Source organism: Mobula birostris, chromosome 6, assembly GCF_030028105.1.
Source record: "Mobula birostris isolate sMobBir1 chromosome 6, sMobBir1.hap1, whole genome shotgun sequence".
NCBI classification, from domain to species: domain Eukaryota; kingdom Metazoa; phylum Chordata; class Chondrichthyes; order Myliobatiformes; family Myliobatidae; genus Mobula; species Mobula birostris.
In genome coordinates, this window is record NC_092375.1 from 12,034,217 (window position 1) to 12,061,924 (window position 27,708).

The window sequence follows — 27,708 nt, forward strand, 5'->3', positions numbered from 1 at the left end:
ATTTCTGTCATTGCCTTATCTGATGTTCCAACAAATGTATTGTTGCTGATGTCAAACTGAAAGCCTAATGTAACTATTCCGTGACATTAACAAATTAACTGCATTCCTTTCTGGGTCAGACAGGCGCACTCTTAAAACATGAATCTCTTCGTCATTCAGTAGAGATTAGTTAGTTAATTTGAGAAACGGAAGATGTCCCTGTGGTTCCTTTTTAGGCCACACTGGCTACCCCATTGTCATCAGAACCAAGTTTAATATCACTTGCATACATAGTGAAATTTGTTGTTTTGCAGCAGCAGTACATTGTAATACATAGTAAAGAAAAGATAAATTGCAATAATACATATAAAAAATAAGTAGTGCAAAAATAGTGAGATAGTGTACAGTGATGCTGGAAAGTTTGTGAGCCCTTTAGAATTTTCACTGTTTCTGCATAAATATGACCTGAAATGTGATCAGATCTTCACGCAAGTCCTAAAACCGGATAAAGAGAAACCAATTAAATAACTAACACAAAAACATTATACTTGTTCATTTATTTATTAAGGACAATATCCAATATTACATGTATTTGTTGGAAAAAGTATGTGAACCTTTGCTCTCAGTAACTGGTGTGACCCCCTTGTACAGTAATGACTTCAACCAGATGTTTCCGGTAACTGATGATCAGTCCTGTGCACTGGCTTGGAGGACTTTTAGACCATTCCTCCATGCAAAACTGTTTCAGTTCATCAATATTTATGGGATAGCTTGCATGAGCAGCCCTCTTGAGGTCATGTCACAGCATCTCAATTGGATTAACATCTGGATTCAAGAGTTGGCCACTTCAAAACACAAATTTTCTCCTTTTTAACCACTGTAGATATACTGTTGTGTTTCAGATCATTGTCTTGTTGCATCATCCAACTTCTATTAAACTTCAGGTGAAGGACCACTACCTTGACATTCTCCTGTAAAATGTCTTGAAATAATTATGAATTAATTGCTTCTTCAACAATTGCAAGCTGTCCAGGCTCTGAGGCAGCAAAGCACCTCCAAACCATGATGCTCCTTCCACCATGCTTCACAGTTGGGATGAGGTTTTGGTGTTGGTGTGCAGCACTCTTTTTCCTCCAAACAGTGTGCATTTCTGCCAAGAAATTCAACTTTTGTCTCATTCACAGAATATTGTCCCAGAAGTTTTGTGGAACATCCAGGTGGTCTTTGCAAACTTGAGACATACAGCAATGTCCTTTTTTGGAGTTCCTTCCATGAACACCATTCTTGTTCAGTGATTTTCTTATAGTGAACACATGAACAGAGGTTTTAGCAATTTCTAGAGATTTCTGTAGGTCTTTTGCTGTTGCTCTTGGGTTCTTTTTCACCCCCTTTCGCATTGCACGTTGTGCTCTTGATGTGATCCTTACAGGATGCCCGCTCCTCAGGAAGGTAGCAACTACTGAATTTCCTCCATTTGTAGACAATTTTTCTTACGGTGGACTGATGGACACTTGGGTCTTTAGAAGTGCTTTTGTAGCCTTTTTCAGCTTCGTGCATCTCTACAATTCTTTTAAGGTCCTCTGAAAGTTGTTTTGATTAAGGGATGATGCACATCTGCAAATCTTCTTGAGAAGCGCAGGCTTTGTCAGTAACCTGACTTTGTGTGGTCTTAAAAGGGCAGGGCACCTCTACAACCCATGCCTCCCAATTCAACTCATTGATTGGACCACCTGACTCCAAATAGCTTTTGTAGAAGGCATTACCCCAGAGGTTCATATACTTTTTTGAGCCTAGTTTGTGATTGTTTAAATGGTGTACTTAGTAATAACAAGAAGTACAATTGTATGTGTGTTATTACTTTAGGCAGATTATGTTTGGCTATTATTGTGACTTAGATGAAGATCAGAACACATTTTATGTAATTAATGCAGACAATCTAGTGATTGAAAAGGGTTCACAAACTTTTTCTTGCAACTCTACATGCATAAATTGTCCATTCAAAAATCTGATGGTGGAGGGCAAGAAGCTGTTTTTGAAATGTTGAGTGTCTCTCTTGAGGCTGCAGTACCACTACCACCATAATGGTAGCGTGAGAAAGTGGTCATGTCCTGGGTGATGGGGGAGTTCTTAATGATAGATGTCGCCTTTTTGAGGATGTCATTGTTACTGGGGAGGCGAGTGCCCATGGTGGAGTTGGCTTTTTTAAAATCGTGTCGCACCAGGCAGTCAGCCATTCTTGTCTGGCGCGTGGTGTCAGGACTGGTCTCCTTTCGGATTAACCGGGTCACGATATGAACAATATGTGGAGTTGACTGAGTTTACAACTTTCTGCAGCTTTTTCCCAAACCTGTGCAGTGGCTCATCCATATTATATGATGATGCAACCATTTAGAACACAGAAGAAATTAAGCATTTCTGTAAAATTCTAACATCTGCATATGTAGAATTGCATGCAGATGCCTAATCAGTTTAACCACACAGATTATGCATGTGCATACAAGCTCTTGCCCTGCAGGAAATAGAAGTATTCTTTGTGTATGCATTTCACTGTGTGTTTCAATGTACATATGATAAATCTGAAGTAAAATAACATCCTTGTCAGCTCAGAGCTGCTGAAGTGGCTGAGTAGCACAAGAAAGCTACAGACAAGGAATGTGTAGGAACTCGGACAACTCAACTACTTGCCTTTTAAATGTCAGTATTTTCCTGTGTCAGTGTCTGAGCCTCCTATTTACACTCAGTGGCCACTTTATTAGGTACAGGAGTAGAACCCAATGTGATCTTCTGCTGCTGTAGCTCATCCACTTCAAGATTCAACGTGTGTTTAGAGATGCTGGTCTGCACACCACTTTCATAATGCATGTTATGAGTTATTGTCACGTTCCAGTCAGCTTGAGCTGGTCTGGCCATTCTCCTCTGACCTCTCGCTAACAAGGTGTTTTTGCCCACAGAACTGCTACTCGCTGGATTTTTTTTCTCGCACCACTCTCTGTAAATTCCAGAGACGGTTGATTATGAAAATCCCAGGAGATCAGCAGTTTTTGAGATACTCAAACCGCCCATTCTGGCACCAACAATCATTCCACGGTCAAATCACATATATCACATTTCTTCTTTATTCTGATGTTTGTTCTGAACAACATCAGAACCTCTTGACCATGTCTGTATGCTTTTGTGCATTGAGTTGCTGCCACATGATTAGCTGAATAAGTATTAGACAATAGGTGCAGGAGTAGGCCATTCGGCCCTTCAAGCCAGCACCGCCATTCACTGTGATCATGGCTGATCATCCACAATCAGTATCCAGTTCCTGCCTTATCCCCATAACCTTTGATTCCGCTATCTTTAAGAGCTCTATCCATCTCTTTCTTGAAAGCATCCAGAGACTTGGTCTCCACAGCCTTCTGGGCAGAGCATTCCATATATCCACCACCCTCTGGGTGAAAAAGTTTTTCCTCAACTCCGTTCTAAATGGCCTACCCCTTATTCTTAAACTGTGGCCTCTGGTTCTGGATTTACCCATCAGCAGGAACATGCTTCCTGCCTCCAGTGTGTCCAATCCCTTAATAATCTTATATGTTCCAATAAGATCCCCTCTCAGCCTTCTAAATTCCAGAGTATACAAATATATATTCTCATTAATGTTCAGGTGTATCTAATAATATGGCCACTGAGTGTAGTTCTTCAGTACCCACAAATCTGAAAGCATGCCGGTAGTGATCCTGAAAGACTATCCAAGGATAGATGTCGTTTTTTTTCATAATATGTTTAGTGGGCAGAAGTGTACTTTTTCCAGAAACTATTCCTTAAAATTGTTATTCATTTATAAGGTTTACTGCTCATAAGCTTTTTATTTTTTCTCTACTACTGTCCTCTGTAGAGAAGGTCATGAAAGGATGTGGACTTCCCTTCAGTTTGAAGCTGACAATCTTTTATTGAACGAAATCCTACGCCCTCAGTTATTTTTCTCATGAGATTAGGTTCCTAATGCAAACACTGCAAGAACCTTTGTGCACAAACGGCAAGGATCAAATGTCACATTCTGCTGGCACTGTGCAACCTTTTTTTTAAAAAAGGGGCGTGACTATATAATGAGGAAACAGGGTACCTTTGGGCAGTTGCTTTCACCTGCTGTGTGACACTCAGTTCCAAAATACCAGTGCTCCATTCATTAGCATTCTGTTAAATATATGACACAGTCCGTGTGTGCAGGATATCAACTATGGCACATAACGCAGTGAGTATTAAGGATGGCCCCAAGTTGCTTTAGGAGAATTCTCTCCTTTCCCTCTTTTTATTGGATATGATCTTTGTTACAAAATAAATCAGGAGCAGGAATATCTAGCAATATTTGAATGAAGGATTCTTGAATTCATAAGAGTGCCAAAGATAACAGGGAGAAGGCAGGCTAATGGGGTTTGAGAGGGAAAATAAATCGGCCATGATTGAATGGTGGAGTGTTCTTAATGGCCTAATTCCACTCCTTGTATCTTATGGAAAGAGAAGTCCTTTAGTCAAGCAAATATGGGCCCAGTGAAAGGAGAAAAAGGCTTCTAATTGTTTCTAGTAACGTGTGTGTTTCGTGTCATAGAGCACTACAGCACAGAAACTCAGCATATCTAATACTTGCCGAGCTATTAATCTGCCTAGTTCCATCAACCTGCAACCGGACCATAGTCCTCTATATCCCTCCCATCCATATACTTATCCAAATTTCTCTTAAATGTTGAAATTGAGCCCACTATCTGCAATGGCAGCTCGTTCAACACTCTCACCGTGAAGTTCTCCCTCATGTTCCTTTTAATCACTCACCTTTCACCCTTGACATCTAGTTCTCGTCTCACCAAAGCACAATGGAAAAAGTGTTGCTTGTATTTAGCCTACCTATACCCCTCATAATTTTGTATACCTCTTATCAAATCTTCCCTCATTCTCTTACTAGGGAATAAAGTCCTAACCTATTTAACCTCTCCCCACAACACAGGTCCTCGAGTCCAGGCAACATTCTTGTAAATTTTCTCTGTACTCTTTCAATCTTATTGACATCTTTCCTGTAGTTAGTTGACAAGAACTCCAAATTAGGCCTCACCAACATCTTATACAATTTCAACATAACATCCCAATGTCTGAACACAGTACTTTGATTTATAAGACCATAAGACATAGGAGCAGAATTAGGCCATTTCATCATGGCTGACCTACTTTCCCCTCTGTCCCAATCTCCTGCCTTGTCCCTGTTATCCCTTCATGCCCTGATCAATTAAGAATCTCAACCTCTGCCTTAAAAATACATGCGGGCTTGGCCTCCACTGCTCTCTGTGGCACATAATTCCAGCACCAACACCAGCACATGCCTCCAGTCAGAGAGGCTGCCATCTCCCATGAAGCCAATGTCAAATCCAGTTTACTACCTCATCCTGAACGCTAAGCAACTGAACCTTCTTGACCAGCCTCCCATGCAGCACCTTGCCAAAGGCTTGATCTTAGCCATACGGTTGTTGTAAAATGCTGGTACTAGTCAAGTTCCTCATGATAATTATCAGAAGAATCCCCTTTAAAATTGTTCTTGTGAGTGGTCTACTCCTAATTGGATATACGTATCCACATTAGTCCAACAGCACTGACAGGCCCTTGCCAGTTGCATAAACAGTTCTGTGTTGGCTTTCGTACTGCGATCAAAGGAACTTGCTCATTATAGTCATTGGTAGACCCTTTAAGGTAGGGGTTCCCAGTACCATTAATTGAGGGTTCCATGGACCTCGGGTTGGGTACCCCTGCTTTAAGGCCGTTTGTATTATTGGTGATTTTTAACTGGATTTTTTCAAATTGTTCCTATCCTCCTGGCACACTTTAGTCTTTAGTTCATTGTATCGTTAGTTTGACTTGAAATGGCAGCTCACATTACTGTTGTATTCTCAGTAGTGAAGTGGATGTGATGGACGTCAGTGTGAAGAAGGAGTTCAGCTTTTCCTGGTGGAGCTTATAACTACATAGAGCAGAACAGTTACAAGTGCGATTCCTTAGGTATTTTACCTGCGGTCTCGGCACTCATACCTCTGTTCACACTTCCTCTTACTAAGCACACTGGTGTTACGAGGTAGCGTTCATACTCAAATTAATACTGAGTGGGAAAGCGTGGGGGAAGGGATCTGATCTATTTAAGTAGAAGTCAAGTGTTCATGAAATGTTCTTGAATAGAACATTTGAGTGGTTATCTACATCTAAAAGAGGATAGGAAATGTACTTTGTTAAGCTAATATTATTGTACCAATCTTTAAAGACTGTTGGGGAGCTGGGTCAGAGAAGATCCAACAGTGTTACCTGCCAGCTCTCGACTACAAGTTTTTTCTTGGTATGCCTCCCATATGCAGTAAAGTTTCATTGTGAGATGTAAATCAAGGGCTGAGTAAAGCACTGATTTATTGCTTGCTGAAAATAGTACCACATGGTTACTCTAGGTGTGCTGTAGTTCAGAATGTTGCATTAAAAATACAGAAGCTCATAATCCCTTGTAAGTAGCTGACCTACAAAAAAGAATCAGTCCTTTATCCATGTTCTTTATATAAAAGGATTAAAAACTCTTTATCCCCATAGATCCCCTATCTCATGTTCCTATCAGTGCTGGAATGTGTGGCAACACTTGCAGGCTGCCCCCAGCACGTTCTTGGGTGTGTTGGTTGTTAATGCAAACAACACATTTTACCACGTTTCAATGTACATGTGACAAATAAATCTGACTCTTCTGATTTGTCATCTGTAATTATCAATTTTGACTCTGTTTTATTCACAACCAAGTCCATCTAATCTAAATATCTAATCCCTCAACTCCCCAAGTTTTAACACGGGTGGTTGAAGAGTAAAATCAAGCAGATTGCCCAAGGCTTTGCCCTATTGTAACCCAGACTGCCGACACCAATGGTAACATCTAAGAAATAAAGACATGTTTGGTAAAAATTGAATAGTACTGTGCAAAAGTAGCACCCCAGCTATATATATCTAGATATTTGCACAGTACTGTGTATGTGGCAGAGAGGAATCCAATAATTAGCTGTTTTGCCCGCTTGTTCACTTTTTCCATTGTTGGACATGCAAGTGTAATTATGTAAATTCCAATTATTTATCTGTGTTGCAAAATGAATATGCAAACTTTAAGGGTCATGCTTATCATAAGACAGCTGTTTTGGTTCATGTCTATGGGGCAATCACAAGTTCCTGGTATTTTACTGGAGGCCTTTAGAGTAATTAATAAATCATGGTATTGTGTGACTGTTGTTTAGAAAAATCCACTTTATTGATCATTACAAGAAGACAGCAAACTCAGTGAAGTAATGTAAAATTGTGCTGTTGATTTTCATGACTAAGTTGGTATATTTGATTCCCCTTGTCTTCAGTCATGACTTATCCTTGCGTGTAGTTATCAAATACTGCAATATCTTTGGGGTGTATGGCAATAATAGTAGTTAAATGCCTTGTAGCAATGAAAGATGTATCACTCCTTAAACCAGCATCGATAGTTTCACTTGCCTCAACACTGAACTGATTCCACAACCTATGGACCTAGTTTTAAAGGACTCTACAACTTGTGTTCTCATTATTATTTATTTCCTTATTATTATAATAATTATTTTAATTGGTGTTCTTTTGCACATTGTATATTTGTCAGTCTTTGTGTGTAGTTTTTGCCTGTCCATCAAGACGATGAACCAAATCATCAAATCTACCGGCCGACATCCGAAAATATTCAAAATGCATTTCCTTGTCCATGTCTCTCAGTGGCCGGTCAAGCACAGAAAATTCACCCTCCTTCAGTTTCAGTCGCCATTGTTTGAAGTTTGAGTTTCTTCGTGTTGAGTTTCAACATGAAGAAACTCAACATAGTGGCATAGAAATCACACCGCCAACTAGCATTTTGGCGGTGAATTGCAGAGCGACGCAGACACACCAATGCACAAGTATAAATGCTCACAACGGCGTAACCCACTTGCGTAGGCTATGGAGTAAGCCAATACGCACAAGTATAAATCAGCCTTAACTGTCCCTGCCAAGATCTATTAAATGGTCTTTCCTGCTCTCCTTGTTCTGTTGATAATTATTGAGTCTGTTCGTATGTTCACATTTATTTGAGTTTGATTATTGATATTTGCGTATGTGACCTTCTGCTGATTATTGATTGCTCATGGCTGTTTGCACTATTGTCTTGTAAATTTTTGGTTGCTATTGCATTGTCCATTATGGTATTGCCCTGTGTTTGATGCTTGGCACCGAACCACAATCAATTTTAGTATGTTTCACACACTGGCAATAAATAACTGATTATGAGTCATTTCTCTGTTCTACTGTGAACATCTGCAAGAAAATGAATCTCAGAGCTAGTATGCTGTGACATACATACCTTGATATTAAATTCACTTTGAACTTTTTGAACTTGATTTTGACTATTTTCCAGAAAGGATAAAGTCAAAACTCAAATATTTCAAAATTATTTTTATTTAAAAACAATACAAAAGGGCACGGTTCTGTAAACTGATGCATCTAAAATATCTGCCAAGGATAGTCAAGGAAAGACATAACTAAGAATTCTGATAACACACAAAATGCTGGTGGAATGCGGCAGGCCAGGTAGCATCTATAGGAAGAAGTACAGTCGACGTTTCAGGCCGAGTTTTGGCCCGAAACGTCGACTGTACTTCTTCCTATAGGTGCTGCCTGGCCTGCTGCGTTCCACGAGCATTTTGTGTGTGTTGCTTGAATATCTACCATCTGCAGATTTTCTCGTGTTTAAGAATTCAGATATTGTGTGGGTGCTTACATTTTTCTTGCCGATCATCAAAGCGTTAAGCTTCAGAACTTTGGTTGCACTTCAGTAATGGAAGAAGCAAGCTGAAAAAAATGGCACTTTTGAGAGAGATATTTTCATGTACTTATTTAAGATTACAATGACTTGTAACCTTCCATCAGCACCCCATGCTGGCTTCTGGAGCCTAATGTTCGAAGTTCAGCCTCTCTTTATGATTGTAGCTGAGAATGAAAAGCAAGTAGACCCAACCTTGCCACCATGATGAAAGGGCCTAATTTAGCAGTGTAAATACCTATCTCCTAGAAACTGTACTAAACAAATGCCAGCAGAGGAGATGGCTTATTTATCATATGCTGGCTTCAGAGCTGCAAGTATTTTGTCCTTGACAGGGTATTAAGTCCTCCCCAGCAGCGTTTTTGTTGCATAACCTCAATGGAAATAGCAAATCAGAATTGTTTTCAAATCCAATGAATTGTTATCTAGAATGTCCTCCTTGAAAGTTGTTTTTTTGGATTTTGTTTTCAAATAGGAAAATTGTTTTCCTTTTTAAACCTTTTCGAGAAAAGAATAGAAAGAAACAGGAGCTGAGGTAGGTCATTCAAGCCTGCTTCACCATTAACTATAATCACCCTCAGCAGTATTTTCCAGTGCCATCCATATTCCTCAATTCCCTTAATGTCTAGCAATCTATCAATCTATGCAGTGACTGAACCTTCACGGCCCCTGGGCATGGGGAATTTCAAATGCTTACCATCCTTGGAGTGAAGAAATTCTTCAAGTCAGACTATCCCTTCTGTATCTCTCCTCCATGTGACACTTCATCTTTTATCAAATTTCCCTGCAGCCTACCATTTAAATTTTGAATGTCAGACTAAGGTGGAAGCAAACTCTGATATACTCCCAATCTTTTCTTGTGGCAAAGGTGACTGGTTCCTCATCTCTTTGACTAGTCTCATCCTCCAAGAACTTCAGTAGATTTGTCAAACGTTCTACTTTCATAAATGTGTGCTGGATTTATTCAATCCTCATTTTATCCGATGTGTTCTGTCTTTGCATCCTTTTTTATGTATGATTCCAGCATTTTCCTGCCACTAACATTCGGCTAACAAGTCAATAGTTGGGGACAACAGCAACTTGTGTAGCAGCCAGGAGCCATAGGCATGGACGTAAATTAATACTATTATTCAATATCCAGGAAGGACGCTAACATTGCTGTTGGAGAATTTAGCAAAGAGGACAACTAAAATCTCATGCAAGTCTTAATAGAGGACATACTCTGCCTCATCAGGCTTCACTTTCTTAATTTATTTGGAGATGCAGGGCGGAACAGGCCCTTCCAGCCTAACGAGCTGTGCCATCTTGCAGCCCACCAACTTAACCCTTGCCTAATCACAGCACGGTTTACATTGACCACTATATCTTTGAACTGTGGAGGAAACCAGAGCACCTGGGGGGGGACGTACAAACTCCTCGCATGTGGCACTAGAAATGAATTCTGAACTCCCATGCCCTAAGCGGTAATAGTATTGCGCTAATCACTACACTATCGGGGCGCTTATAATGGGTAAATCCCCAAAGCTGGATGAGGTCTCTTCCAGGCTCCTGTTGGAAGCCAGGGAAAAGATCTCTGGAGCTTTATCCGAGTTTATCTGGTCGTTAATGAGGTTACTGTTGGGTAGTAGACATGCTTCCCCCTTTCAAGAAGGGCAGCAGGGGTAAACCTGGTAATTGTAGATCTGTGAGCTTAACATCAGTAGTTGGGAAGAGAATGGAGAAATGAAGTACAGGACTGATTATGATTGGAATGACGGGGCCTAATCAGAGATGGTGGATCCCGTCTCACCCATCTGTTTATTTTTTGAAGAGGACTTGGAAACGTACTACCCAAGGAGAGTGATGGAAGTGGAACCACTGACAGCATTTAAATCTTTGTAGATGAGTACTTGAATCACTTTTAGGAGTATGGGCTAACTGCTGAGAGATGGAATTAGTATGGATTGGAGTCCACTGGTTGGCATGAAAATGAAGGCTTAATGGGCTGTTTCCAGGCCATACAAGCCTTACAGCTCACTATGTTGGTGCAGGTCAGATTGGATCCTTGGGAGGGGTGAGGAAGGGAAGTGAATGAGAGGTCTGTACCCTGGCAACGGGAGAAGATGTGCATTAAATGATTTGGTTAGTCAATGATGGGGTTAATTTCTGCTGCCCTCTGAAAGACCCTTGATCTCTGCTGCTCTTTGACCTTTACCTTTTCCACATCACCTTCCAGCTTCTTACTTCATCTCTCCCCCCCCCCCCCCCCCCGCCACTCCCATCCACCTGGCTTCACTTATTACCTGCTAGCTGTATTCCTCCTCTTCTTCCCACCTTCTTATTCTGGTATTTTCCCCATTCCTTTCCAGTCCTGATGAAAGGTCTCAGCCCAAAAAATCAGCTGTTTATTCCTTTCTATTGATGCTGCCTGACCTCCTGAGTTCCTCTGGCGTTTTGTGTGTGTTGCTTTAGATTTGCAGAATTGCTTGTGTTGAGGGTTACGTACGAAATAGGAGCAGGAGTCGGCCATCTGGCCCGTTGAGCCTGCTCCACCATTCAGTAAGACCATGGCTGATCCGGCGATGGACTCACCTCCACCTACCTGGTTTTTCCCCATAACCCTTAATTCCGCTACTATGCAAAAATCTATCCAACCTTGTCTTAAATATATTCACTGAGGTAGCCTCCACTGCTTTCTTAGTCAGATCTTTCTGTACCACAAGTTGGCTCAGGGTGTGAGGGAGAGTGAACTCCATCTCTCTCGTATGCACACTGCTAGCCCACTTTTGCAGCGCATCGTCAGTCAGCTCAACTGGATTGAAAGCACGATCAGCTTCTGCCCTGAGGCGCTTCACGAATCTGCACAAGTAACAAATTGTTGTTTCTCATGTGGTAACTCCATAATGGATTGTGAATTTTTTTTTCCCCCTGTGATCTTGAATTTTGGTAATTACTTAACTCAGACTGGTGATGGTGGGGAATATGGGAAGGAAAATGCTTTGAATCCCAGTGCTGGTAATTTGAGCCGTGAAAATTGAGAGTTTCGGGTTGTATACTGTATGCATTCTTTGAGATTAAATGAACCATTGAACCATTTCTTCTCTGGACGTGTAATAAACCTGCCAGAGTGATTCAACTATTCTCCAATGAGTAACATTGATGTGCTTCAGTTTTCCACCTACCATTTAGGGCAGGGAGTGGCAAATTGGATGAAAGTGTTGCCTTTGGTGTTATTAGACTATTGCTTGGGTGAAATTAAAAGCTCCTTCAGTAAAATTGCTGATATGTAACCTGAGCACCTTTTGCTGAGCCTGTTAGGCGAAGTGACATAATAGAACATAGAACACAGGAACAGACCCTTCAGCCCACAATGTTGTGCTGAACCAGTTAAGTTACTTTCAAATGGCCAGGTAAACTAATCCCCTCTGCCTGCACAATGTCCATATCCTTCCATTTCCCTCACAGGCCCCAATGTATCTGCCTTCACCAGCACCCCAGGCAATGGATTCCAGGTACCTACCAATTTGTTTTTTAAAAAAAACAAAACATCTTGCCTCTCACACTTACTTTGAATTTACCCTCTCACCTTAAATGTACGCCCTCTGGTAGTAGAGATTTCAACCTTTGGTGGGGGGGGGGGGTGGATATACTGTATGCCTACTCTATCTGTGTCCCTCATAATCTTATAAACCTCAGTCAGATCTCCGCTCAGCCTCTGCTGCTCCAGAGAAAACAACCTAAGGTTGTCCAGCCTCTCATGATAGCACTTGGCCTCTAACCAGGCAGCATCCTGGTGAACCTCTTCTGCACCCTCTCCAAAGCTGGGGCACCCTTCCTATAATGGGGTGACCAGAACTGTATGCAATACTCCCGATCTGGCCTGACTGGAGTCTTACAAAACTGCAAGACGTCTTCCTGATTTGAACGCAGTGCCTCAACTAATAAAGGCAAGTGTGCCATATGCAGCCTTGGCCGCTATCAACCTGTGTAGCTACTTTCAAGGAGCTATAAACTTGGACCCCAAAATTCCTGTGTTCATCAACACTGTTAAGGGTCTAAGATGAAGGAATGTGTGATTAAAAGACCAGTTTAATCTTGATGCGTCACTCTGTCCCAGGGGTTCCCAACTTTTTTTAATGTCATGGACCAATACCATTAAACAAGTGGTCCGTGGACCCTAGTTTGGGAACCATGTGTTGAGCACCTGTTGAGTTCTTCATGTTTACTTAAACAACATGGTTAGCCCAGTGATCTAACGTAACAGTATCTCGATACTGAGGAATAACCTATCTTTCCAGTGAATGTGGAGGATGTTGGTGTTTGTCCAGTGCCGTGAAGTAGGAATCCATAAATCAGAAGTGTAGAGGGGGGCAAGATTTACTGATAGATGATAAGCTTGTGCAAAGTCTGAGATTATCCCTGTGTCCAACCATGTGGACGGGTGACGAAGGACACCTATGATCCAGATATTCACTCCATGCTCAAAGACTAGCAATGTGCTGACGAAGGACATCCATGGATGTTGAGCTAACCCAGAGCTAGATGGTGTGTCCCAGGATCGGATATCCGTGTGAGCAAGGAGCACAAGGGCCAGACAGGTGGCGCTCACGAAGTTCCTCTGGAGTGAGGAGTCCCGTCATCAATTAGCCCAAAAGTCACTACTGATGATCGATTAGTAATACGGAAATCAAAGCTGGATCACTGGAGACTGGAAACCTCTTCTGGAGTTGGACTGTCCAATTTTGTCGGAGGGAGAGTAGGGAGGAGGAAAGGAGGGAGATTAGGGAGGAGGAAAGTTTTGCTGCTGTTATTTTGTTGCTCGCTGTGTTCTGTGTTGTCCTGCCGAGCACAGTGGGCATGTTAGGTTGGCACTGGAATGTGTGGTGACACTCACAGGCCTCCCCCAGCACACCTCGATTGTATGGTAGTTAACGCAAATGACACATTTCAATGTATGGTTTGATGCATGTGTGATAAATAAATCTGAATTGTATGTCCTTTTTCTCAATTGACCAAAGGCTTTGCTGGTGTATTAAGGTAGTGGTGAGTTTCAACATGGATGCCTGCCCTCACCGATGGGTTTCTCTTGAGATATTGACCTTGAACCGTTGGAGGGAAGTGTGTTGTAACAGCGACAGATTGATGGAGAACCATCGCCTTGCAGATGCTGAGTGCACGGTCTGTCTCTGCCCTTCAGTGCAAGTGTCAGTGATGGTTCAAATTTTGGACTGTGCAAAAGAATGTCTTCTGAACACTCAATCTTGGCTACTTGAGGTTTAGGTTCTGTAATATAGACAGCAGGGATTGAATGGAACCTATTTAAGTTTAAACATTAGCTCTGTTCCCTGGGAGATTTAATGGAGATGAGATGCGATGTCGCAGGAAAGACTGAGAAAAATGACAGCTTCTTGTTTGACAGCATTCTTCAATAAGAATGATTCTCGCTGTAGATTCTGTTGTAGACCCATACAGCTGGAAAACAGGAATAGGTGGATGTGAATTTCTGAAGGCAACTGAATTTAATCAGAGGGTTCCATGCTCCCTCTTGATGTACAGGATGCTAACGTTCCCGCCACTCCCTGAAAAGAGTTTGTGTGTTCTCCCCGTGTCCACATGGGTTTCCTCCAGATGCTCCCAGTTTCCTTCCACGATCCAAAGACATACCAGTTAGTATGTTAATTGGTCATTGTAAATTGTCCTGTGATTTAGGCAAGGATTAAATCAGGGGATTTCTGGGCAGCCTGGTTCAAAGGGCCGGAAAGTCCTATTCCATGCTGTATCTCAGTAAATAAATATCTTAAATAAGAGGCTTATCCAATTTTGCCGGTAAATCTGGCAACTGTTTCATCGTGTCTGTTTATGCTTACAAATTTAATGAAAGTATCATTAAGATAAATCCGGCCTTTCAGCAGATCGCACAATGGCTTACAAAATTTGCAACAGTTTTCTAAATGTTTCTCCAGCCTTATGAAAGGCAACACCCTTGTGCAGTCTGGAACACTTCCTGATGTACTATGGGCTCTTGAATCACTCAGAGTGTGGAAGCATGTGATTTGAGCTCCGAGCTAATTTATTTTAGTTAAAATCTCAATCATGCTGTCCCTTGGTTGGGGAGTGGCAATGTGGAAAGCAGCCAGTGCATATCCTGTGCAGTGATTGTTTAAAATGTGTGGCAACATCAGATGAATTCTTGAGAGATTCAGGGTCAAATAGCCTTGCAGTAATCTTCTGAGTAGATGAATTATCATGAATGCCATTTCATCGTGATTCCAGAGATGCTTTAATGCTTAAGGATTAAAACCTCAAGTTTAATTGTCAACATTGGATGTCATCAGGCAAAACTTCAAAGCAAGGAAGTGTGTGATGTGCCATTAAATGCAAGTCTCAATGGCAGGCAATCATGGAACCTGCCAAGCTGAGAAATCATTGTGAAAGTACGTTTACAAACGTGACAATGTACTTCGGTTTGAGGAGTCGTATATCAGGTATTATTATAGCTCCTTTTAATGCATTATTCAACCAAAGGTACAGTGGTCAAGGACTCCGATTTCACAGTGATTGAATAGTTTGTCAGGGGATTTGATTTGCTCCCCTTTCCAGGTGACTACCACAAAATAAGAAAACATTGTAGATCTATGGTGATGTAACTCCCTTTTTTAATTTAGATGTGAAAGAAAGAAGGTTGTTCCATTTAAAATAACCTTGACGTTTAGAGAAGGCACTATATCCATTACTTCACTTTACAACTCAAACTTGCGAGCACTACAACTAAGGTACCTTTAATATCTTTCCCCCTCTCCCAGCCTCACCAATCAACTAGCTTGCCCTCCTTTCCCTTCCCCCACCTTATTCTGGCATCATCTTCCTTCCTTTCCAGTCCTAATGAAGGGTCTCAGCCAGAAACATCCACTGTCTATTTATACTTTATTGTCGCCAAACAATTGGTACTAGAACGTACAATCATCACAGTGATATTTGATTCTGCGCTTCATACTCCCTGGATTACAAATATTAAATATTAAAAATAGTTAAAATTAGTAAATATAAAAAATTTAAATTATAAATCATAAATAGAAAATAGAAAAATGGGAAGTAAGGTAGTGCAAAAAAACCGAGAGGCAGGTCTGGGTATTTGGAGGGTACGGCCCAGATCCAGGTCAGGATCCGTCCAGCAGTCTTAATTTTCATCGATGCTGCTTGACCTGCTGAGTTCCTGCAGCATCCTGTGTGTGCTGCTCTGATTCTGCAGGGGCTTTTTAAAAACTTTGTTTAGTAATGAATGTCATTCTTTTTACCAGGTTCCAACTGATGGAGGTGCTGGACTGTTGGCAGCAGAACCCCAAATTGCCATGTTCTGTGGCAAGCTAAACATGCACGTGAATGTACAGACCGGCAAATGGGTCTCTGATCCTTCTGGAACAAACAGCTGCTTTGGCACAAAAGAAGGAATATTGCGATACTGTCAAGAGGTAGGTGCACTACTGATGAAAGGCTATATTTATCAGAGTTAGAGTGTGGAGCAGGTCTTTCTGGCCCACTGCACTGCACCGCCCAGCAAACCCCCTTTTTAATATCAGCATAATCACAGGACAATTTGCAAGGACAGTTTAACCTACCAACCGGTACGCCTTTGAACTATGGGAGGAAACCCATGTGATCATGGGGAGAATGTACAAGCTCCTTATGGATGGAGTCGGGATTGAACTCCTAACTCTGGAACACCTGAGCTGCAACAGCATGGCGCTAACTGCTACGCTACTGTGGCTTTGGGCTCTTAACCATATAACAATTACAGCACGGAAACAGGCCACCTCAGCCCTTCTAGTCCGTGCCAAACTCTTACTCTCACCTAGTCCCACCGACCTGCACCCAGCCCATAACCCTCCATTCCTTTCCTGTCCATATAGCTGTCCAGTTTAACTTTAAATGACAACATCGAACCTGCCTCAACCACTTCTGCTGGAAGCTCGTTCCACACAGCTACCACTCTCTGAGTAAAGAAGCTCCCCCTCATGTTACCCCTAAACTTTTGCCCTTTAACTCTCAACTCATGTCCTCTTGTTTGAATCTCCCCCACTCTCAATGGAAAAAGTCTATCCACGTCAACTCTATCTATCCCCCTCATAATTTTAAACACCTCTATCAAGTCCCCCCCTCAACCTTCTACGCTCCAAAGAATAAAGACCCAACTTGTTCAATCTTTCTCTGTAATTTAGGAGATGAAACCCAGGCAACATTTTGGTAAATCTCCTCTGTACTCTGTCAATTTTATTGACATCTTTCCTGTAATTCGGTGACCAGAACTGTACCCAATACTCCAAATTTGGCCTTACCAATGCCTTATACAATTTCAACATTACATCCCAACTCCTATACTCAATGCTCTGATTGATAAAGGCCAGCATACCAAAAGCTTTCTTCACCTCCCTATCCACATGAGATTGTCGTACATCCTACTTTAATAAGTACAATGTATGGAGATGTCTTGTGACTTTATTGTGCCAATAGGGTGTGTTGGGGAGGTAGTGCAACAATGCATTCAGAAAACATGATGTGATAAATGCCACTGTGAACAAAATAGAATTTTCATTGTTATGTAGAATTGGAAGAAGACGCAAGTGTGTGCGCGTGCGTGCACGCACATACACACACACACACACCATGTCAGGCAGCATCTAGGAGGGCAATAAGCAATTGACCCTTCATTAGGACTGGAAAGGAAGGGGAAAGAAGCCAGAATAAACAGATAAGTAGTTGGGGGTGGCGTAAGAGTGGAAGGGGTACAAGCTGAAGGGTGGTGAGACCAGGTAAGTAGGAGGGGGAATGAAGTAAAAAGCAGGGAGGTGATAGGTGGAAGAGATAATGAGCTAAAGAAGAAGGAATCAGATCGGAGAGGACAACGGAGGAGAAACACCAGAGGGAGGTGATGGGCAGGTGAGGAAAGAGAAGGGGTTAGAGGGGCCAGAATGGGGAATGGAAAATGAGAGGAGGTGGTGCGATTATATACCTGGAGCTGGAGAAATCTATGTTCATGCCATCAGGTTGGAGGCTGCACAGACAGAATATGAGGTGTTGCTGCTCCAACCTTAGTACAGCCTCACTGTGCCACGTAAAATGATGGAAGAACTCAGCAAGTCAGGCAGCATCTATGGAAGCTACATTAAATGCCGGAAGAAACTAAAATTGTGCAGCTAGCGTTTCTTTTATCTTTTAATCCTTTTCTTGGTATGTTGTCCCAGGTCATCCTACAGTCATAGTCTGTCACCTTGAGTTGCTGCATGTTGTATGGTGAAAGTGCTCTCACAATGGGTTAGGGTTAGTGGTCAGGTGCCACAGTACCCAGTGATGTTGAAGGAAAGATGGGCAAATTTCAAAGTTAGAATAGCCTGGCCTGGTGGGGTAAATTAGAGGCGTTATTCTTTCTGTATAGAGTTAGAGGCCCAAGATTTGGGAACTGTTAGTGAAGAATCCTTGCTTTAGTTTGTCTGTACCCATGATAGCTGAGTCACTGCCTGAGCAGCCTAATTTGCGGTATTGTTGCCACCATCACCTATTGCGTGAGGAAGCAATCCCTGACTGCCTCTCTGCATTTGTTTTCTTACTCTTCCCTTAAGGTCTGTCGTCATTGGCATGGTTCACCTGTGGGGCATTTGTGTCCCCAGTGACTACTGCATTATAATTTTCCACCGCCATCCTTGTCCAGCCAAGCATCACTTAAGTCTGTCTACTCGCACGGTGTTGGTGAATAAGAGCAGATACTAATTAGCAACCTGCTACATTGAATTGGCCAGTTCTTTCCATATAGTCTGGCTTGCATGTTGCTGAGGTTGTATTTAAGTGTGCTGTCATTTCTCCCTCAGTCCTATTTTTGTGCATTCATTACATACTCCATTCCGACATGGCCATGCAAGATTCAAGATTGTTTACTGTCATTTCAAATGACAAGTATAAAGGAGAACAAAATAATTGTTACTCTGGATTCGATGTAGCACAAAACGAAACACGATAAAATAAAGAGCACAATTTTAAAAAAACACAATAAATGTAAATACATAAGATTGCCTGTATACACTGACTGCCAATAAAGTGATACTACATACAGGAGTGTCTGTACATAGTATGATGTTGACTGGAAATGATAAAGTAGTGGTGGTTGGGGGTGTGGAGGAGTGGCTTAGTGGGTGGAGGTTCAGCCTTATTGTACTAATATTGGTTCTGTTTTGGTGGCTGCACTTGTATCAGGCTCTCAGTACCGCCATCTCTCAAGTTACAGTTCATTATCCTTTGCTTCATGCAAGTGCTTAAATTGCATTTGATCTCTCCTCCAATAATTCCTCGTTTCTTTTTATCTGCCTTGTCTGCTGTCTTATGAACTTGGAATCAGTCCAGTTCTCTGCTTGTGTTCTCCTTAAGGACATTGTTGCCCCTGTGATTTGTTGACATTTAATCCATTGCATATTTTGTGATATGGGAGGACTACAAGAATTCTGTATCTTCTGATTAAATTACATAGCTGCACAAATCCTTTAATAGCGATTCTTGATCCTTGGTGCCCTCTTGGGTACTACCTTTATTCTCCTCACACCCCCATTGATCTCTCCCTCTTCATCAGTATCTTCAATCTGCACTCGTAGACTTCTAGCCTTCAGCTTGTCCTTCAAGACAAGTAAAGAAGACCAGTAATTAAATTCTCTAGGATATTTGGGATACAATTCAGCATCCATCACTGAGGACCACCATCACCCAGGATAATGTCCTCTTCTCATTGTTACCATTGAGGAGCAGGTACAAGAGCCTGAAAGCACTCAACGTTTCAGGAACAACTTCTCCCCCTCTGCCAGCAGTTTTCTGATTGGACCATGAACATTACCTCATTATTTTCCCCCTATTTTTGCACTACTTATTTAACTTAAAAACTATATATGTGTGCATATATTATACAATTGTCTATATATTACTATATATGGTAATTTATATTTTATTATGCATTGCAGCGTACTGCTGCCACAGAGCAACAAATTTTACGACATACACCAGTGACACTAAATTTGATTCTGAAAATGCACTCTGAGGTTTCTAGCATAACAACTCTTCTCACTAGTATACAAAGTCTGTCCTCGAGGATAAAACCCAGTATTCCATTTTTTTTAATATAATGGATAGGCTTACACATTCACAAGAAAATCTACAGACACTGAAGATCCAAAGCAACACATACAAAATGCTGGAGGAAGTCAGCAGACCAGACATCATCTATGGGAAAGAGTCGACGTTTTGGGCCGAGACCCCTTATAAGTTCCTCCTGCATTTTGTGTGAAGCTTGCATGTTGTTATCAATTTGCATTAAGATGCTAGTTCAGGGGTAGGCAACCTACGGCCCGTGAGCAAATATTGGGATACTATGCTTATCCGGCCCGCAAGCAATTTTTCCTTATTCTGAGTGTTTCACGCGACCACACTGATGGACATGCATGGTGTCTTGTTACACTGGCCCCAGGTTCTGTTTTGTTCCAAACCAAACACTGGTATATATGAATGACGGGAAGGTAGACTACCTTATTAATATGTATTAGATACTCTCCGTGCACGCGCAGGTTTTCAGATGGGATCGTTCAAATTTGTAAACAGAAACGGCGTCACTGTGTTTTAACAAGAAACCCACGCTAAATATCCAGATATTTACATGTGCTACGATACTTGTTGAATAACTTGCGTTTCGAAATAAAATTGAAGGAAAAAAAATTCCAATGGCAATGAATGCAAAACGCAGGAAGGTAGACGCTGAGTGCTGAAATTTCCAAGACACTTGGACACTAGATTACTACTTCATCGAGCAAGCTGGGAAAACAATTTGTCTCATTTGCCTAGAAAATGTTGCTGTGAAGAAGGTGGCAAATATCAGGCGATATTATGAGACCCGCCATAGTGGAAATTTTAACAAGTTTACTGGGCAAGCAAGGAAAGATGAAGTTGAGCGAATGAAGGCTAGTTTCGGAGAATGAACGTCACTTTTTGCCGAGAAAAGCAGTGAAAATGAAAGAAATACCCGTGCCAGCTTCGAAGTCTCAAAACATATTGCAGAAAATGAAGCATTTTACAGATGGAGAGTTTGTCAAAGAATGTTTACTGGCAGTGGTGGATATTGTTTGTCCTGAAAAGAAATCTTTATTTGCATCTATCAGCTTGACTTCTGTAGAAAATATATTCATCCAAGTGGGAAGTATCCTAACTTAGTGGACCGTGCAAAAAAGATGGCATCATTGTTTGGCTGCACTTATCTGTGTGAGCAATTATTTTCAAAAATGAAGCATACCAAGAACCATTTGAGAATAAGATTGACTGATGTCCATCTGGATACTGTCTTGCTCTTGGTATCAACAAGTCTGACACCCAATATCAAGAAGCTTTTAAGCAACAAACAGCATCAAGTTTCATATTGATTTATCGACTGTTTACTTTAAAATTCTTTTTTATTATACTTAATTTACCGCCATTCAACGTATCATGTTCATACGTTTTATGTTTAAAGATTCTTTGTGTCCTTTTAATAGATTCAAAGGATGCCTTGATTGAAATACATTGCAACTAAACTGAGTTCTTTGATTACTAATTGGCATCTTTGGTTAAGCACAAATGATTTTCTAGCATGCATTATTCGTTAGTTTGAGGCAAAACATAACTAGATGTGTTTAAATGGATAATTCCCATATTTCAAGGATTTTATGGCATTTATCTGGCCCACCGTCCGCTCATTAATACGCGATCCGGCCCACAGAGGGAAAAAGGTTGCCGACCCCTGTGCTAGTTTCTCTAGAGAGAAGCCAGAGTGCATGGAAGCAGAGAAGTGTGTAGGAAAATCTCTGAGGTGCAAAAAAAAATTTATCGGCAAGTGCAAGTTTGGCCTTTATCCCGAGGATGTAACAATGGTTATATATAGTTCCAGATAGACACAATTTAGAATACAGGGTGATTGCACTAGCGGGGTTTGTAATCCTTTTGACCATGAAAGATTTAGCAGTCAACTAATTGAAGTATTTAAGATGATTAAGTGGGTTGGCAGGATAGTTGGAACTAATTTTCAGGTTTCAAGTTAAGTCCAGGACAGGGACTACAACCTTAAAATTAAAGCCTAGCCGTTCAAGGGCAGTATCAATAAAACTTCACTCGAGGGAAATGTGCAAATACTGAAAATTGTTGAGGCTGGAGTTTAAGTTTCAAAGCTGGGAGTGAGCCTGCAGATGCTGGAAATTTGAAAAACAAAAAAAAACACTAGCAGCTCTCTCTGGAAAGAGAAATGGTTAATGTTGTAATGAAGTGTCCCAGACCTGAAACCTGAACCGATTCTATTTCCACAGTGCTTCTAGTGTTCCACAGATTGCTGCTGTGCCTGCTGAGTGATCTGTTTATGTTGTTGGAAGATACCGGCCAGGGAACTAGTGGAACCTTTGTGAATGATGCTTTGGAGCTCTTAGGCACCTGTGAGAGGCCCTTAGGTTATGAAAAACAAAATCTCTGCAAGCGCTGCATTCCATCAATGCTGGAGCCTTGCTACCTGACCTGAATCTGATAACCCTGGGTTTAAAACTGGTATGCTGCATTATAATTTTATGTCAAATGGTCTGCTAGTGTGTCAACCCAGATTTATTTTATCTTTATCTCTCTGGGACTTGAGCCCATCACTTTCTCATTCATAGGCAAATGTGGCAGTGTACTAAATTTTACAGCTCAAATTTATGTCACAAATTTTTCTTAGTAAAAAAAATACCTAAGGTGGGTAACTGTAGATATAGCAGAGTGCACTGTATAGTGATGTCTACTATGTAGATATAGCAGAGTGTACTGTATAGTGATGTCTACTATGTAGATATAGCAGAGTGCACTGTATAGTGATGTCTACTATGTAGATATAGCAGAGTGCACTGTATAGTGATGTCTACTATGTAGATATAGCAGAGTGCACTGTATAGTGATGTCTACTATGTAGATATAGCAGAGTGCACTGTATAGTGATGTCTACTATGTAGATATAGCAGAGTGCACTGTATAGTGATGTCTACTATGTAGATATAGCAGAGTGCACTGTATAGTGATGTCTACTATGTAGATATAGCAGAGTGCACTGTATAGTGATGTCTACTATGTAGATATAGCAGAGTGCACTGTATAGTGATGTCTACTATGTAGATATAGCAGAGTGCACTGTATAGTGATGTCTACTATGTAGATATAGCAGAGTGCACTGTATAGTGATGTCTACTATGTAGATATAGCAGAGTGCACTGTATAGTGATGTCTACTATGTAGATATAGCAGAGTGCACTGTATAGTGATGTCTACTATGTAGATATAGCAGAGTGCACTGTATAGTGATGTCTACTATGTAGATATAGCAGAGTGCACTGTATAGTGATGTCTACTATGTAGATATAGCAGAGTGCACTGTATAGTGATGTCTACTATGTAGATATAGCAGAGTGCACTGTATAGTGATGTCTACTATGTAGATATAGCAGAGTGCACTGTATAGTGATGTCTACTATGTAGATATAGCAGAGTGCACTGTATAGTGATGTCTACTATGTAGATATAGTTGTGGCAAAACAAATCCAAAATCAGAACACCCAAAGCGCTCATGATTGTTCCAAAAGTCGAACCCTTTATTAGATTCTTTATTAGCAAATATACAATTAAGCATTATGAAGTTTTATCTCAGTGTTAAGAGAACGATATGACCTCCGCTGGTCCCAAGCTATAAACTGCAACCGAAATAAACAAGCATGCATAGCATATTCCCCTTTGCTTTTGCCATGCCCCTACTCATTTGACTAAACAAAAGCATAGTAAATGTGCATCTCAGAATACAAAGCAGATAGAGATCAGATATGTGGCTCCTACATTATATATTGATATGGAGATGCAAGCTTTGCTAGTCAAGTTTTTGGTGCCATAAGAAGTTGGCATCCATCACAAAGGACCCCCATCATCCAGGACGTGCCCTCATTGCTACCATCAGGAAGGAGGTACAAGAACCTGAAGGCACATGCTCTGTTTTAGGAACAGCTTCTATCCCTCTGCCATTAGACTTCTGAACGGACAGTAAACCATCCCATAAACTACCTCACTTTTTCTTCTTTTTGTACTCCTTTATTTAAGTTTTTATACATCTTGTAAATTATAGCATATTTTATGCGTTGTGTTATACAGCCTGTCACTGCAAAACAACTCGTTTCACAACATATGTCAACAATGCCAAACCTGATTCTGTTTCTGGTAAAGCCACCATTTGATGTCCATCCTCATTGCTCTTGAGGGTGGTGGTGGGATGTTTGCACAGTGGTCACGTCCCGTTTGCCTGCACTTGGTCCATTTCCTTCTCAGCCTTTCCCATCCATGTACCTGTCCAAATCTTGGACCTTCCTCTACCACTTCAGCAGCTCTTTGCATATACCCATTGCATGTCTAGAGTAAAAACCTGGCCGCGCCTTGAGTCCACTTAAATCTTTTCAAAGTTCAAAGTAAATTTGTTATCAAAGTACATATATGTCACGATATACAACCCTGAGATTCGTTTTCTTGCGGGCATTCTCAATAAATCTATAGAATAATAACCATAATAGACCCAATGAAATTTTCAGACCGCACCAACTTGAACGTTCAACCAGTGTGCAAAAGATAACATCTATGCAAATATAAAAGAAATAATAAATTAATATGGAGCGCATGCGATGAGTTCTTAAAAGTGAGTCCATGGGTCGTGAGAACATTTCAGTGATGGAGCGGGTAAAGTTATCCCCTTTGGTTCAAGAGCCTGGTAGTTGAGGGGTAGTTACTGTTCCTGAACCTGTAGTCCTGAGGCTCCTGTACCACCTTCCCTCTCACCTTAAGTTTATGACCTCTAGCTTTAGATTCCCCTAGCATGGGGGGGGGGGGGTAGAAAGACACACCATTCCACCTTATCCATGTTCCTTAAGATCTTGTAAACCTTTGAGGCCAACCACACTCCAAGAAAACAGTCCTAGTCTCAAGTCCTGCAGAAGGGTCTTGGCCTGAAATGTCGACTGTTCTTTTTTTTCCCCCCCCCCCATAGATGCTGCCTGACCTGCTGAGTTCCTCCTGCATTTTATGTGTGTTGCTTGGATTTCCAGCATCTGCAGATTTTCCCTTGTTTGTGATTGGATTGTACTGATCATAATTTTTTTTGTACTTTGGTAGAGTCTCAATGAATACTGTCATTTTTATGAGCTGGAAATGTTTATATTCTGATTGTTCTGGTATCAACCAGCAGTAAGCAAGTGCTCATTCATCCTGTGAAGGCAGAGAGGTGAGTGGTCTGGAGCGGTGGTGCGTCCTGGGTCTTCCCATTCTCAACTGGCAGAATTACAAGCATTCATTTCACTGTTTACTTATCTGAATAATGAGAATGCTTCACAGTGAAGTGTACAGACAATGTTATTATTTGGCTGTAGGATTGACCCTAATTAAATGTGACCTTGCAGTTCAGATGATTTGATCGATTATTTGGATAATTAGAATTCAGATGATTATAACTGGTTCTTAATTCAGATAATTAGAATCAGTAATAGGACCATAAATAAGGCATAGGAGCAGAATTAGGCCATTCAACCCATTAAGTCTGCTTTGCCATTCTATCACGGCTGATTTATTATCCATCTCAACCTTATTCTGCCTTCTCCCCATAACCTTTGATCCTCTGACTAATCAAGAACCTATCCTCTGTTTTAAGTATACCCAGTGATTTGGCCTACACAGTCATCTGTGGCAATCAAATCCACCAATTCACCACCCTCTGACTAAAGAAATCCTCCTCATCGTTGTTTGAAAGGAACCTCCCTCTATTCTGGTTCTGTGCCCTCTGTTCCTAGACTCTCCCACTGTAGGAAGCATCCTCTCCACATCTACTCTATCTAGGCCCTTCAATATTCAAAGGTTCATTTCATATCAGAGTATGTATACAGTATACACGAGGAAATCTGCAGATGCTGGCATTTCAAGCAACACACATAAAAGTTGATGGTGAACGCAGCAGGCCAGGCAGACCTCTGGGAAGGGGTACAGTCGACGTTTTGGGCCGAGACCCTTCATCAGGACTAACTGAGAGAAGAACTAGTAAGAGATTTGAAAGTGGGAGGAGGAAGGGGGGATCCAAAATGATAGGAGAAGACAGGAGGGGGAGGGATGGAGCCAAGAGCTGGACAGTTGATTGGCAAAAGGGATATGAGAGGATCATGGGACAAGAGGCGTGCCCACCTCCCCCTCGTACCCCATCCATTATTTATTTATATACACACATTCTTTTTCTCTCTCTCCTTTTTCTCCCTCTGTCCCTCTTACGATACCCCTTGCCCATCCTCTGGGCTTTTTCCCCCCTCCCCCTTTTCTTTCTCCCTAGGCCTCCTGTCTCATGATCCTCTCATATCCCTTGTGCCAATCACCTGTCCAGCTCTTGGCTCCATCCCTCCCCCTCCTGTCTTCTCCTATCATTTCGGATCTCCCCCTCCCCCTCCCCCTCCCACTTTCAAATCTCTTACTAGCTCTTCTTTCAGTTAGTCCTGACGAAGGGTCTCAGCCCGAAACGTCGACTGTACCGCTTCCTAGAGATGCTGCCTGGCCTGCTGCATTCACCAGCAACTTTTATGTGTATACAGTATAGCCTGAAATTTGTACTCTTCATTCGATAGCTTTTGATGAAATTCCCCCTCACTCTCAGTTGATTAGTTTATGACCATGATGGAAAGCCTGTGTTAATTTAAAACAAACCACATCTGGTACCTGTGATCTGCTGGAGATGAATTGCACTAATAGCAGAGACTATAAGACAAATTCACTAATGCTGGCGGGAGATGTGTGATAATCAAATCCAGAATTTTTGGATGCTTCTGCATTCAGTTGACAAGAGCCCAAACTCTCCAGCCTGCAGATTCAGTGACATTAACTTAATGGATTAGCTCTGTGGGAGCTCCATCTGTGATGGTTGCTGTCAGGGGGTTACAAACTGAACCTTGCCATTGAAACGTCAAGTACAGTATATCAAGTGAGCTAATTTAATATGTCATTTTGCATAGGTAAAGAGATTCAATGGATATCAAGGCATTGGCAGAATATGCTGCTGTTGCTATTCATTACACAATTATTTTTATAATCTAAATGAGAAAAAGTAATGCAAGATTAATTACTTGCTGACCTAATTTCATCAAGTACTTAAATAGTCATCTTGGTTTTGAATCTTCCAGTTGCTTTAAGCATCAGTTGATTATTTGGTCTATTAGAATAGCTAATGTGGTAATTCAGATCCATGTGTCATGCTGATACCTTGTGAATTCAGATCTATAGGAATCTGCTTTTGTGTAGTCTGACCTCAGTGTGAAGATAGACACACCATTTTCCTTGTCCTTCAATTGCACTCAAATGGGCAAGTAAGCTGCTGGGTCTGGGGGGCAATTTGGAATAGGTGAAGTAATGGCAGGATTTTTATCTAATGATGGATATCCTTATTTCATGCATGACTAAGTCACTGGTGATCCATTGCATTTATGGAGCATTTTGGATGCAATAGGCCTTCATGGTCATTTGGAAAGACTGATGCTTATCTATTAAAGCCATTTCAGGGGGATTACTTTGGCTTAAAGACATCTGCTTGTCTAGGTAACCATGAAATTTCATTTTTGCCATAATGTCAAATTCTCCAAGAATTGTTTTATTGTGAATGTATGCTAACCTGCCTCTTGTCATAGTCATAGAGCACTTCAGCAAAAAAAAAATGCCTTTTGGCCCATCTAGTCCATGCTGCATCTGCTCAATAGTCTTCCATTCCCCTCCCCTCTATGTACTTATCGAAACTTAAATGCTGAAATTGAACTCTCATCCACCATTTCCTCTGG

The 27,708-nt window shown here is 41.3% G+C and overlaps 1 protein-coding gene across 4 annotated transcripts in view; it reads left to right on the plus strand.

The window, feature by feature from the left end:
* appa (amyloid beta (A4) precursor protein a) overlaps positions 1 to 27,708 on the plus strand; it is a 216,980-nt gene that overhangs the window by 35,974 nt on the left and 153,298 nt on the right. For all 4 annotated transcript variants that reach the window (XM_072259874.1, XM_072259876.1, XM_072259872.1 and 1 more), the window contains exon 2: positions 16,108 to 16,278. In XM_072259874.1, coding sequence (XP_072115975.1) covers positions 16,108 to 16,278 — 171 coding nt within the window. The remainder of the gene's footprint in view (positions 1 to 16,107; positions 16,279 to 27,708) is intronic.